General features: G+C 46.3%; 1 protein-coding gene across 1 annotated transcript in view; it reads right to left on the minus strand.

The window, feature by feature from the left end:
* LOC135915662 (kelch-like protein 10) overlaps positions 1–15,371 on the minus strand; it is a 42,511-nt gene that overhangs the window by 13,527 nt on the left and 13,613 nt on the right. The window contains exons 6-13 of the mRNA XM_070521312.1: positions 14,733–14,935; positions 12,113–12,191; positions 9,934–10,133; positions 8,085–8,253; positions 6,744–6,898; positions 5,428–5,606; positions 3,618–3,737; positions 1,437–1,562 (exon numbers count right to left, since the gene is read on the minus strand). Coding sequence (XP_070377413.1) covers positions 1,437–1,562; positions 3,618–3,737; positions 5,428–5,606; positions 6,744–6,898; positions 8,085–8,253; positions 9,934–10,133; positions 12,113–12,191; positions 14,733–14,935 — 1,231 coding nt within the window. The remainder of the gene's footprint in view (positions 1–1,436; positions 1,563–3,617; positions 3,738–5,427; positions 5,607–6,743; positions 6,899–8,084; positions 8,254–9,933; positions 10,134–12,112; positions 12,192–14,732; positions 14,936–15,371) is intronic.

Raw genomic sequence — 15,371 nt, forward strand, 5'->3', positions numbered from 1 at the left:
AAACGGTGACCTCAAAATCGCCGCGGCTAACTCGCGAGCATCCCCGTCAGATTGTACGGCAGTCGAGCAAGGTAGCAGCATGACCTCAGGAATCGGAGTGCGCCGGCCTTGTGTTATCTAGGAGACGTTGGCCTTAAGGCCAGAATACATGGAGCGAATATGCGATGAATAGTCGGCGTTCGACGCCCGGCGGCGCACGCGCAACGCGCGGCGGCGGAGACATCGTCGTTCGCCGCCGATCTAGCTGGCGCAGAAAAGTTCGTTGGGCGTCGACGATACCGGAAGCGGCAAACGAGCGGCGTCCCAAAGCGATCCAATCGGGCCTCACTATCCGCCCCGACTTCCGACTACGCTTCCCGCCCAGTGTTGCCACAACGCATAGCATCGCCGCTTTCTTTACACTACATCGGCACATGAATGCCTCAAACACATAAAAAATATTAGAAATCATTTCTAAACAAAGTTTTACGCGTTTTAGAGAGTTCTGCAATTCAAAAGCGATAATAGTTGTCGTTAAAGTTTTTTTTTGTGTGTGTCATGTGTTTCACTACAGCGCATTTGCCTCGTCTAGCCACACTGATAACAACGCCGCGAGTCGCCGGCAGCGGCCGCCGTGTCTTCGCTCCATGTAGCGCAGCCCGACGAACATACGGCGTCGCGCCGCGGCAGATTTTCTGCCGCCCGAACTTCGTCGTGAAAGTTCGCGCCATGTATTCTGGCCTTTACGCGGTGAACGCACGAAACATATCACATGACGGGATAGATTGCAGCGTAAGCTAGACGCAGCGTAAGATAGTGAACATGAGTACAGGACGTCCCCGCGCGTGAGCTGTACCATCGGCGCCCCAAAACGCGTTTGCGACGCCTTCAATCGGGTGTTCTTGACGCGTAGGTCATCGCGCCGCCATCGTCGCCTTTAGTAGCTGTTGTCGTGGTACTGATGGTCACTGATGGATGGTCATTAAGTGGCACTAATGGATGGTCATTAAGGGTTACGTCTGGATTCCGAGGGAAGTGAAGCGTAGCAGAGGGCGGCAGAAAGTTAGGTGGGCGGATGAGATTAGGAAGTTTGCAGGGACGACATGGCCACAATTAGTACATGACCGGGGTAGTTGGAGAAGTATGGGAGAGGCCTTTGCCCTGCAGTGGGCGTAACCAGGACCAGGCTGATTATTATTATTATTATTATTATTATTATTATTATTATTATTATTATTATTATTATTATTATTATTATTATTATTATTATTATTATTATTATTATTATGCCGTGGCACTCGTCCGCTTTCAACGCCGCTGCTCTATAGCTATAGACTCGGTCACCAGCTTCTTAATTCTTCCCAGTTACACCTCACGTAACATTGTCAGCCCACAAAACTTTTCTCACACACACAACAAGGGTGTTGATTGTTGCGGTGACAGTGGACGACACGTACCAGGGTTGGCGACGTCGTGAACGATGCAGGCCGCGGACGCACTGCAGTTCATGGCGATCTCTGGAGCCGTGTACCAGTGCTGGGTGGCAATGTCGTAGCGCTCCACCAGCGGCACAGTCGTCAGTCCTGTCAGAGGGTGAGGAGGGAGGTGGGACTCAAAGACGAAACGAGGCGCTATCGAGAATGGGTAAACTATTCGTGAGCACTGCAAAACAACCTGCCTCAAAAAAAAAATCATTCACCACAATCAACTCAGCATGTCACAGCATGTCCATTGTGCGCCGGATATCCTCGCGCACGTGAAACCGCGTCGAGCCAAACGTCCACGCATCAGGTATCGCGCAGATTGGGCACCATTGTGTTTACTGTGATATCAGCTACGAGTGCGTAAGTGGGTTTCCTGTGTCCGCATTTCCGTCAATCTGTCCGTCTCACTATGATCCGAAGTCGCAGAATATACGCGTGCTTTTGTTGTCTCCAATAAAGTACATCCGTGGAAGGTTTCATCTCCCATTTGACTCGTGCTACTTTAAAATCTACCATTTTCGTCGGGCGACATACAAAATTACTTTTAGTTATTTTATTAAGAACACACTGAAGTCCGACTACCAAGCAGGTTGGCATAATACAAATAATAACAAATAAATGCAAAGAATATACAAAAATAGGAGCAGTGGAAACATGGTTCAGAAGTACAACTCTCCATAGCGACCATTACAGTTGCATGCAACACACGTAAGCGTAGTCACATACACACAATGTCACATTTAGCGTTGCATTTGTCCTCCTCAGACGGTGATTTGACAATACGTTGGGTGAGGGTGACATCTTAATGAGGCACACCACACCAGGCAGCCGCTCAAGTCTGGAAGCTTCTAAGCGTCTCGTAATACCGTCGTGACGAAAAACGCCACCCCTTGCCGTTGCAAGCATGCCATCCATTTCCGTCTATCTTGTCCGACGGAAACCAAACAGACGTTCGTCAATGCGTAATTTATGGGTTAGATGGAAATATGTTTCGCAGGCTAGTTGGTTCAAACTGAATTCTCTGCAGTATCATCGCTTGATCGCTCCAGCGTGAGCGATCTAAGCTCACAGCAGACGCCATTGCGAGGATTTTTTGAAGTCTTACCTATTGTCTAAGCCGAAAGAGCAGCGTCGTCCAGTGGCATCGTATCGGTCAACTAACTAAACTTATACCCAATTAACAAATATCGAACTAATTAACCAAATAATTATTTACAGAAGTACAAGATATCTAGTGAGTAATCTATCTATATAATTATTTTAGTTAAACTGTATATAACTGACTAAACCAACTCAGCTAACTTAGCAATTTGAGAATAGGGTAAATAAATATATAGATGGATGGAAACATGTAGTGTGAGGAATGCGACTTGAGGACGGGGGAGGGGGTGGAGGAAGTGGAAGAAAGAACGGAGGTGGGTGCACGTCTATCATACAGCACTGCCGTGTATAATTTAAGCACAAACGCCTCGCTCAGTAAACAAACCTCCCGGTTCATGTCGAGTTTGGAACACGCAGAAAAAAAAAATGGGAGAGAGACCCCTTTCTTGGTGAAACCACACAACCTGGCCATCGCAGAGTGGCAGATTATCGCCCTTGAACTATCATCAGTGCCTCTCAGGCCACCTCCTCTCCATATCTGAAACTTTCGACGAAGTTTACTGACCAGAAGGGAAATATTGAAGGACCCTGCTCCGAACTTCGATGGCAGTTGCACCGACGGAAAGGACGCAGTGCATTAGCTGACGCGTTCACCAGCCGTCTTCGCTTTCCTAAACCGTTAAGCTATACGCAAACTCGCCCACTTAGCCCATTTTCCAAGAATGCTCGTGTACTTGGAATTCGGTGCGCATCAAAGCAACTCAGATTGCAAAACTGAATACACTAAGGCGTACCTCGCAATATACGTGGCTTTGGCACGTGATAACCCCGTACCCAAGAGCCATTCTTTTCTGCACGTCACAAAAATAAACGTTGACCCTAAAGCACAGCGCGTGACAGCGTAACTGTTCCTTTTTATCTAGTACGCAGAGGCGCCACTATATCGACTTCTTGAGGCTTAAGTGGGAACAACGAATAATTTCTGGTACGGCCTATTGAGTTATTACCAATAATTGGTTTACCAATTATTGGTAAACCAATTACCTGCCTTACCATTGAATCCTCCAACGGTGTAGATAGATCCTTCCAGCACGACGGCGGCAAAGTTGCTCTTCGCGTGGGGCATACTGGGCAACTCTAAGAAGCGAGATTTCCTCACGTCGAGTTGCTCCACTGAAAAGCGTGAATTAAAAGTCGCAAGAACGAGTCAGAATGATTTTTTCTTGCTGGCGCCGACTTTCTTTTATGTTTCAAGACACACAGAGTTGCAAAAATCATGCACATGCAACGCACTGCTGTAACCTGTGCAGGCGTGGTGTCTCCGCTGTTGAGTTACAGCCTAATCCACATTTTCACCGATGCCTCGTCACGCTACTGCCAGCGCTAACCAATCGGCGCCGCTCTGCGCCTCTCCCCTCTAACTATGACGTAATTGTTGGCAGCAACCAATAGGCCGGTGAAACAGCCTTTTCTCTAGCCTATCTACTCTCGGCCGATGTACTTCTGCTTCATTGTCACTTCATGGTACCCTCCGCTACACCACCCACAGATCAAAGCATTTAAACCCCTCGGAGGCCACAACTTGGTCTCTACTGAAATATTCACTTGTCGCTTACCATAGTACATGAACTCGACCAGGGCTTTGTTAAGAATACATACTGAGAGAGGCTGCTATGATTCCTATATTTGATTCAGTTACCAAGATTGGTCTTTACTAACGAGAACAATCCACCTCGGTGGCTTAGTGGCGTTGCGCTACAAAACACGAGCTCGCGGGATGAAATCCCGTTAAAGCATCCACGTACCCTGCATAGCGAGCACGTTAAAGAACCCCTGTTGATCCAAACTTATCTCGAATCCTACAGTACGGCTTGCCTCAATGAGATCGTAGTTTGGCGCGTAAAACCCCTGAGCTTAGGAAACCACGGAGGACTTCAATCAAGATACATAATTCGCTACATAACTCGCTACATGACAAGCTGCATTGGCGCTCCCATCCTCAGAGGGTGCTCGTTATATCAGAGAAGGTGCAAAAAACAAACTAAAGGAGGCGAGGCCACTCACAATATCCTGCAGTACTCTTTTCGAAAATTCCACATCACAACATCACCAGCGCTAACCAATCGGCGCCACTCTGCGCTCTCTCCTCCCACTATGACGTGATAGCTGGCAGCAACCAATAGCCTTCCCTGGTATAACAAGTGCTCTCCGAGTGCACTCAGACGTTGAGAGCACCAATTTTCAACTCTTACAGTAGCGTAACTTACGAATAGAGGCTAGATTATTTTTTTTTAGGTGCACTAAAGTAAAATTTCAAGCCGAGTTATGCAGCTTCATAAAATGTCATCTTTTTCCTAAATTCTGGGGTTTCCCGCGCCATACCACGATCTCACTGTGAGGCATGTCGTAGTACAGGGTTATTATTATCACTATCACTATCTTTAATAATAATAATAATAATAATAATAATAATAATAATAATCATAATAATAATAATAATCATAATAATAATAATAATAATAATAATAATAATAATAATAATCCTGTACTACGACATGCCTCACAGTGAGATCGTGGTATGGCCCCTTTATAATAGTCGCCAATAACAAATACTGAATCTCTGATGGCCCAGAAAGGCCTAGTAAGATGTCAACCACCGTTGCTCGTTTGATATAATTAAGGATAATTACCAGTAACTTGCACCAAATACAGCTTATTTGATGCCAAATTTGTGGAGTACAACAATATGGAAGCAAGGCCCTGGCATTATATTGCAGCACGTTCGACAACCCGACATGCATATCATCAGACCTTATAAATACCATGCTCAGAGCGTTAACGGTTACAACAAACAGAAGCATACTGGATGATAGCCGCGCGATGCCGTTGTATCCGCCCATGATGTACAGCGTGTCCTTGTGCGCGATCACTTTGACGCCACTGCGGGGCGAGGACATGGTCAGCACCCGGGTCCAGACATTGGTAGACGGGTCGTAGCACTCTACGGAGTCCAGGACCTCGCGACCCGTGAAGCCTCCCACGCTGCGTGAGTAGACGTGCCGTCATTACCACTCTCATAATTCAGTGCACTGCAATTTAGGTGCACTGCAATAATGTAGTGCACTCTCTTTGTGATCTTTGGGAATTGTTAATTACCCCCGTTCTGCGTGATTCATAGCCATCCCTCGTGCATTTTCGCGCCACGAGTATATCGGCAGTCTCCTAGCACTCACGGATAATTCATTTACATTCGCGCGCTATTGCTTGAAATCTATTTCTTGAACAGGGTAACTACTATACAACACTTATCAGTAGGTGGATACTGTGACAGTTTAACAGAGCTGCTCTGCGAAATTTCCGGGCGTTATGCACGAAAGGGAAGGCTAAATTAAGAATACCAGAACCTAATCAGCTTTTGCAAGTTGTGGGACGATTTCTGGTTAGCCAAATATCATTAATCATCAACATTGCCGTCCTCGTAGTCACCTGTTGGGACACTCGACTCTCACGCGTCCCCTATGTTGCTTTCCCCGCACTACACTCGTGTCTCCTGTAACGCGGCTTCACGAGGTAGCTAAGCGCTGGTGGTGGGCAGTGTGGTTGCAGATTGGTACGTGAGATGGCGTGAGTGTTGTGCTGCTAATGCCACTTAACGGCGTGGTTAATCGGGCGCAAAAGGGACTAGTCTGTTCCTCTTTGACTTGGGTCCGGCGAGCAGCGTGGATGTTTCGCGCATGCGTCGAGATGCTTCGCGAGACCCTACCAGGATTGACCAACGCCTTCGTTCGAACGCGACACGGTTTGCGTGGCCATACACGCGACCATTACGCGTTGGTGTCCCGCATGGGAGCGAACACATACGCTCGCTATCCGGTCGCGGCGAGTAGCACTTCCTCGAATTGTCGCGCCCCCATCGACACGTTCTATGGGTAGTAATTTGGCTATCAGGCATTCACAAAAGGCATTAGTGTATGAAAGGCAAATAAGTGTGCTTTCAAATTGTTTGCACTACTCTTTTGTCGTTCCTTTGCCCCAAGAGCACGGTTGAGACCCCACACATTTTTCGCCGATCAAGTCGATGAAGGAATTTCAGCCGACAGCCGCAGACATCTATACAGGCCGCTATGTTCACTCTCCAAAAAGCGATTCGGAATAGAGTGGATCCAAAAACGACCTCACATGTAGATTCGCCCTCCAGCTGCCGCGGCGCTGGCGTCACTGCGGACGACGTTCATGTTAGCCACCATGGACCACTGGTTCGCCTTGACGTCGTACCGCTCCACCGTGTTGGTGCGCACACGTCCATCAAAGCCTCCCATGGCGTAGATCTGACCCTGCGAATACAGGAGAGCGGGTTGAACGACCGCCCGTAGGGGACCCCTATGGTACCCCTAGCGGTGTGGCGCACAACTACAGAATAAGCTGCATATGACGTAGCATGCACTGCGGGGATGAACTAGCAAAGAGGAGGAGCAAACTTGGCGAGTCTTTTTTTTTTTTTGAGGGGAAACTGTATGCGTATATCCGCTCCCGTGCATTTCATAACTTTATCAATCTACAATCTGCACCGTTACGCCCTCAATTCAGTGTACCGCCTAATGTATCCCTGCCGATTTAAAGTCAAATCAAATGCAATAATCAACAAATCTGAAAAAAAGTCACGTTTCGCCCGAAAGGCGAAGCATCGATTGCGATAGCAAATTAGTAGACAGCAATACCAAGCAAGGATAGTAGATTTATCGGTCGTATAAACTCGTTTACTAACTAAATTCGCTTACTAACTAAATTAGCAAGCAAGCATGGTGTCAAGCGCACACGCAAACATAAACACACCACACTAGATAAGCGCGGACAGTCGCTGTCAAAACACTGGCGTGAGGAAGAGCGGCAGCAGCAGTGAGCGAGTTGACGTCCGTGCTGTCTCTCGCTTCGACTCCACATAAGCGGCGAGAACACAGAGCACAGGAAGCTACGAGGCATCGGCGCATCTAGAATGCAGATCGCTTTAAATATAGCGCTCACTTGGCAGCGCTTAGACGCGCCATACGCAGCTGCCGCAGGAGTAGGACGCACCCTCTCCTCTGCCCCGGTGCCTAGCACGCGGTGGAAGACTGCACGCTTCCTGTCAAATAACAACCGCAAAACAAGTGACGTGATAAACAAGCAACACAGTGCTGTAGATGTCCACAGGGGAACAGCGCGAAAAGATGAGGGACGAGAAGGGGAACACACATCATCGCTGGTGCTTGTTCCCCTTCTTTGCCGCTGTTCGCCTGTAAGGTATGTACCGACTAGCCCAGGCCGCCGCGGTGTTGCTGTAGAATTCTCTGTTTCATTTTTCATTCTACACGCTGCTGTTACACAACCATCAATAACCAAGAGGCAAGAACTTCCGGTCTAGCGAAGATCCAGCACTACGCATACGCGGATAGAGCTAAAACTACACTTCGCGAAGCCTCGCGCCGGATGTACAGCTTTCGAGGCGTCTCCCCATGACTGCCTTTCCGTGTCCGTGCTTGCCTGGAGAACGGCGACGCTGACGTAGCAGCGTGCGTACGCCATATTCGCCCTGGCGCTCCATTTCGCGAGAGGCACCTCGAAGCAGACGACCGAGTGGTAGCACTCGCGGCCGTTGAAGCCGCCCACGAAGTAGATACACTGGTTGATCACCGCCGCTCCATGGTACGCCCTGCGGCGAACGTCGGCGAACGCCTTTTAAACGCCTTGTACCGCCAACAGCTTTTCGAAGAATGGCTATGTTGCCTCAATGTTTCATCAATGTAGTCTACTTAGTATTTCATGTAGCAATATGGCAATATGGCATTTATTGTCAACGTAATGTCCCTCGCACTCTTTCCACCGTTTACTGTTTGCCAGGATAGTGCACCACCGGAAAACAAACAAAATAACATTCTCCAAGGGTGCAAATTCAGTGCTGAACAGTATCTAAGATACATGTAGCTTAGATACTCTCTAAGATACACTTTGGGTATCTTCTATCTGTCACATGATACCTCTGGCAAGACGTGTATCAGTATGTATGAAAGAATGTATGGTGTCTCTTAAGGTACAAGATACTGGGGGGCTATCAGAACATCATCGTGTGAAAATACAAACATCGGCTAAACTTTGCTTCTCAAGCTGATATTGTTGCCAATAAGCCACCCGAATCTCCTCAGGTACTGAATTTTCTATTTGCTATCCATAACATGCAAGCTGACAATGTTTCGTGCTTAAATGTCACAGCTATTAGTGGTGCCGCCTGTACAGTGTTTCTACGTATTCATTATGATTGTGCGACACGGAATCGCCTTTGTAGTTTACTTCTATATGTTTCTTTGTTTAACTCACCCTTAAATTTCTTCCTGTTACAAATCACCAGGTAACCTAAGCTATAAGTGGCAGTAGTGTGAATAGTGGTGGTATCCTCCGACAGTTTGTGCCAGCACAATACGTATGAAACTCTTTGGGCTGCACATGCTTTCTCGTAAAAGAAGAATCGTAAAAAGCTTGCACGTTGATGAATATGTCGACAACGATGGCTTTAAGCCAGCAGATAAGTAGAATATGAAAAGTCATTTCAGCTTTATGTGCTCTCAGTATACACGATGCGTCATGAAAAATGTTGCTACCAATGTTGTTGCTGCTGTACACCCGTGCGACGATCCGGTTTTGAGTAAACGGTAATACGTACGTTTACGGGCAACGTACAACTCCACAGTGGAATTACAAAAGGGGCAAGCAAAAATCTCTGACAGCACAGCGTATAAAGAGCTTTCACGTTAAGCAGCTAAAGGCACCCCAATAAATTTTTTCGGAGCAAAAATATTATTATTTGAGCAAGAAACACATGAATTTTGAGGTACTAGCATTCTTGCAAATGAAAGAAGGTTGATCGGAGTATACGAATTTTCAAGCAAACATTCTTGTCCCTAAGTGCTTGCTGCTACATTAGATAAATTTGCGTATGTATCGAAGTATCCTAATATACAAATGGAAAGTATCGTATAGGATAGAATAATGGAGATAGTATATTGAATCGAATCTTTTCCCAGCCCTGGCTATCATGTCAGTTCACTGTCACTACTTTGCAACCATTTTGCCGTCTGACTCGTCTAATTGCAAGTAATTTTACGGGTGTATTATGGGTATCATCGCATAATGCGAATGTAAAAGCGTTTCTCAAGGTCGTGGTTTTTGCAACAACACAGAGCAGCATCGCTTGTATCAAAATACTATTGCTGGGCGTCCCTCAGCCAGTAGTCACTCTTTCTAGCGCGTTGCCTTTCTCTACAAACTCTGCGAAGCCGCCGAGCGATAACATCCTGAAAAGAATTTAGTTTCCTTTTTTATTTAGTGGATTCGTTACCTAGGCGAGGTGTACTGATTGCCCATCACGCGCCACTTGGCTGCCCGGCAGTTGTACGTGAGCATGTTGTTGGTAGCACCCACTGTCCAGCCGCCGAAGAGAAACAGGATGTCCTTGGGCACGCGAGGCGTCAGCCACAGCTTCGGGGATAGGTCAACGCCGGCCACTACGCCAACCGCCATGGTCTGCTGGTTGAGCGTCTGCGTGGAAAAACTAACTTTTACGCATGCGTCCCATTAGTTATACCTGCCGTTTCAGAAACCTTGTAAAGCAGACAAGGGTAAGAAAGCCAAGTCAGTACAAATTGATGAATGCTAGGCGAGATTTAGCTTGTCCACCTACGTATTCTGGGTTACCGGAGTAGTAGACCTAACCAGTCTCATAGGTAGCGCCATCGTGTAGTGCCAAGTTCTTTAATTTTAATTAGATTTCAATTAACATTAATTTAATTTTGATTATATAAAGAGGACACAGCTAGTGAGCAATTATAGTCTGCGTATACATTTCTTGTTCAAATCGATGGCATCCATGTTGTGCTTGGATAAAGAGTTCGCACTGCACTCTTCTGATGTTACTCGTGAATATGGTAACATCAGAGATCGCATGGCAGCTGGATAAAAGGCTGCAAGGTTAAGCTGTTTAATCAAAGACAAAGCGTCTGAAAGTGGTATGCTGTTCTGCGCGCGAAATACAATACGAGAGGCATTATAAATGTGTGATTACACGAACTGATGAGCTTCAGGCAAATAATAATGGGCGCTCTAATTGCGCCCGATGTGGCGCGATGGCGCCACCAACACCGTTACACGCATCTACGCAACAGCCGCAGGGAATGGGAGGGCTGTCGCTGCGCGAGACCTTGCGAGACCACAAATTTCTGGCCATGTACATAATTTGTTTATTTATTTATTTATTTATTTATTTATTTATTTATTTATTTATTTATTTATTTATTTATTTATTTGCATGTGCCTTACAGGCCTTTGAGAAGGCATAGTGTAAGGGGGGGAAATACGGTAACATATTAGTATGGAATTGGGAAAGAAATAAACATCAACATAATGAAAGGAGTACGTACAGAACATGGAAAATTAATACATCAGCAAATACAATATGTAGAGTAATAACAATAAATGGTAAACAACAACATAATAGGACAATAACATTTTAAACGTTTTTGCATGTTATGCAGTAGTAAGTATTGTAAAAAACCGCATCAAATACCGCATCAATACCGCATCAATACATGGGTTATCTGAAGAGGCGGACGTTACTAGTACGACAAATTGAAGCACATATTAAACTGAGCAGCAAAAAGAAATCGCTAAGTAAGTTCTAAGTTGTACGCCACATTATGTAGTTTACGAACTGTAGCCGGTGAATTTGCAGTACCTGCGTACTTGAATTTCCAGGGGGCCACCAATTTCGTGATATTTACCAAAGTGTGGGACGAAATACATGTGCGTTCCAGTTACATTTGTGGTTCAGTGTATAAAAGAGTACTTCGTTAAGAAAAAAGTACGTGGAACAAGTGCATTGTTATGATGAGTTTGAAGGCACACATCTCCAAACGGATGTCATTCTGGAAATTCATTCCAAGTGGATACGCTTTGCGAGCTCACCAGCTGCTATTCGTTAGTTGCGATATGTGCCGGAAAGTAAGTAAGTTATTTAGTGAAATTTTTTACTTATGTGACTGTGCTTTTCGATTTCTGTTGCAAGAAATGTCCGTTTCTCCGAATAACCGAGCTCAAGGACTGGAATGTCATCTGCAAAAGGCAACGTATTCCTGACGCAGCGCGAGCCACTGTCCTTAACAGTGCAAGCATTATCTTTTTCACACTACAGAAAGTTACGACAGCGTTTGCGCGAAGCTCTGACCAGACCTCATGGCACATGAACATGCTGAAATGTACAAGCAGGCAGTATTGGACGGCGCTTAGAGTAATCTGAAATCTTTGACGAATCATGAGAAACACTTTCCCGCAATAAATACAGTCGCGTGACACGTCACAGACGGAGCATTCAGTTAATTCAGATCTACTGCGCTGCTAGCGTCCCCAAATGCATGCCCAATGCAATCATAGAGAGCCATAAGAAAAAAAAATATTAAAAAAAGAGAAACCAACAATTGGGGCCCTTACGATTTTGGCGATGTGTATCAGAAAAAGCAGCTAACCTGGCGGATAACGTTCAGCACTTTCAGGCTGTCTCCGTCATCCACGACTTGTGGGTTGCCGATGACTTTCTCGAAGTCTCTGCAACAAGACGTAAACTCTGCTGGGTAAAATGAAGGGGTACGAAGCGGCGCAAAGCAGTATAGGCGACTAAAGCTCCGCGTTGACTACTACACCCTTGCTGGGATGATACCACTGGGCTCTTTGCAAGCGTGCTTTAATGACGTGGTTTCACAACTGGTGGCAATAAATGCGGATCAGTAGACGGGATTTCATCCGCTAAACCACTGAGTGCGCCTCACACATAGGTGCATTTCAAGCAAGGCTTTGTTACCACCACCGCTAACGAGTTCGGTCTGTCGTGGCGAGCAATTTCGGAGGCGAGGCTTGTAGGATAGGCACTATTTCCTATTATCTTTAGCCAAATGGCACCAAACGTTTCAATAAAATGTACGCTACAGTAGTTCATACTTTCATACTGTTTCAAGCCCAATCAGTTGAGATGCTTCGTGTATCTAAAGCATCGTCACCGTTACCCGCAAAATGTGCAAAGGGTGTCTTCGGCTTCAGGTGACATGTAAACACGAGTATACGTTTGACAACATCCGCCAGTGATTACGACATCGAAGCCTACGTCGACGCCTATATCAGACCTGGATTTACATCGGAGCCAACAGGAAACGGCAACGTTTATGCAGCCTCGTCTGCAAGGAAGCGGCAGTAGTTTGTCACGCTTTCTAGCGCACTCATTCACTGTGACACCGTGGTATACATGTAGCATATAACACGAAGGTACCGGCGCCTCAAGTCCCATTCTCCGGAGAGCTCTCAAAAGCCACACGCGAAGCAGACTGCCACGTTTCGGTTGTCCGTGTCATTCTCCGCTGTGAGAATATGTACGGCGGTGTGTGTCCGTCGGGCGCGTTTCCGGTATTTGGTTTCTGTGCTTATGTTTAGCCGCATCTACACGTGTGAGACTGTGTGGCATCGTATTGCGTGTACGGGTAGCTTTATCATGTTGTGCGCGACATCCGAGGGCTGCAGCGTCTCCAGAGACACCGCGCGTTGACGACTCGCGGTAAACAACCTTGGAGACAGTCGACGCGTTTTCCTTCTTTTCCTGTCAATGCGACGCGCTAACTGGTTACACGAATTTGCTGTAGTCTACCTGCTTTGCCCTCGTGTCCTATCCACTGAAATGTAGAAGCGGTGTGGAACGTGTGTCTTTCTGAGGTGTCCCCGTGGCCACCGGGTTCAGTTCATCGCGCCGAACAATTTCGGAGGTCAGGTTGAGCCCATCTGCCGTCGGATGGCGCTACCGGCATCACTCACGATGTTCTTGTTTTTTTTTCTTTTTTCCTTTTTCCTTTTTTTTTGAGGACGTAAAAGCCAATGGCTCATAGGCGCGTGGCAATGAATACAAGAAGGAAAATGAAAAAATAGTCTGTTGAGCGCAAATTCTATTATAAAGAGATAAAGAAAGGAAAAGAGAGGGAAGCTAGGAAGTGTAGACCCGCTGGCTACCCTTTGCTGGGGTTAGCGAAAAAGGGAATGTAACGAAGTCCCTTTAAAAGGCAACTCCGCCGATTTTTCAATGTCCACCGATCATTATGAAATTTTAAATATACATTCTTTTTTGCCCTATGATTATCTGTGTCAAGCAATATGGCTGCAAGTCATTTAGTTTTCCCAAAAATTAATTTTAAAGATTGATTGCCTTCTCGACTGATGACTTTTTACTGGCGAGCCTGTGTTGGTTACGTCAGAGACTACATCGCCACTGCCGCTGAAATCGTCGTTGAAATCGTCGCTGAAATCGCCGCTGTCTAGTTGGAAAAATCTGTAAAAGCTCCCTGTGTCGTCAGAAGACATCATCAGTTTCACTTGTTTGGCATTAGCGTCATGTGTACTGCGTATTTAGCACGCTTTCTACGTGTTTACATTATGGTAGTGTAGGACCTGACGTCATCCACTCATCGTGACGTCACGAGAAGCAGCTACGCGTTTCGGTTTCGGTATTTCGTTTATTGGTTATCTAAATTATGGATGAAGTTCTAAGCAAATCGAACCACCCTACTGGTGTCAGGTCTATCAATGCCATTTGAAAATGACAATATCCTAATATGGTTAAAGAACGCCAGAGTTGCCCTTGACGCTGATGCGTCGTCCCCTTTTGCAAGAATGCACTGTGACGGAAAAAAGTTGCTTGATTCACAGCTGTCACGTTTCACGACTCGCTGCAGTACAGTTCAGTGCGTTACAACTATTTTCTCAAGAAATGATCATTGCAATGTTGGCCGTTTACGTTACCGCCCCGACATGCATTCCCAATATTTAATTCTCTCAACAAGTACGGACTCGAACCACCTTTCCGTCTCTAACGGTAACGCCAAAAAATTCGAGAAAGGCCTTATTGTCCTGCTATAGCTCCATGACAAAGCAAAGCATTCAGTACAAGCTCCGCCCACGAAACCGCTTTTCGCCTTCGTGCTTCGAGATATACGTATGCTCAGAGAATTTATTCTAGGCTGCAGTGTCATCAAATGACATGAAATTAGAAGCGCTACAATTCGATACGCACGTGCTCACGTGCGCCTTGTGACGTCAAGAGGTTGCACTCACGTGGCGGAGCAACGTGAGAAGCGTACGAGCGGCAGGAACTTGGCAAGGTAGGCCTTCCTCTCATCCACGTTGGCCGAGATCCACTTGAGTATGGCGCCGAACGTGTCCTCCACTTCGCTGGGAGCGTACAGGTGGTCATCTTCGAGGATGGTGCGCAGTTCCTCTGGCGTCAGTGCGTGGAACTGGGTGGTATTCTTCCACACCTGCATCACGTACAGCCACCCTCTTCAACTGTTGACAAACAAATGTAGCAGGAGACTTCACGTTCTGCCTTTGTATATCAACGGGAACAGCAGCATTAGCTAAGCGACATATATCATCTGCTTTTAATTACATTTGTGACCTCTTACTGTACACCCAGGAATCATGAGGAAGGTAATCAAGGACTGTAAGCAAGGCGTAATCAAGGAGTACGGGAGGTAGGCATGCATATCTTGGCAAATATCTACAAAGATTCCGCACCTACCTTGGTTCTTTACAAGAAAATTAGAAAGTTACCTACTAAGAAAGGGGTCAGGCAAAGAGACACAATCTCTCCAATGCTGTTCATTGCATGCTTAGAAGAAGTATTCAAGTCATTAGACTGGGAAGGCTTAGGACTAAGGCTCAACGGCGAATATCTCAGCAACCTTCCGTTAC

The sequence above is a fragment of the Dermacentor albipictus genome, chromosome 7, assembly GCF_038994185.2.
Source record: "Dermacentor albipictus isolate Rhodes 1998 colony chromosome 7, USDA_Dalb.pri_finalv2, whole genome shotgun sequence".
NCBI classification, from domain to species: Eukaryota; Metazoa; Arthropoda; class Arachnida; order Ixodida; family Ixodidae; genus Dermacentor; species Dermacentor albipictus.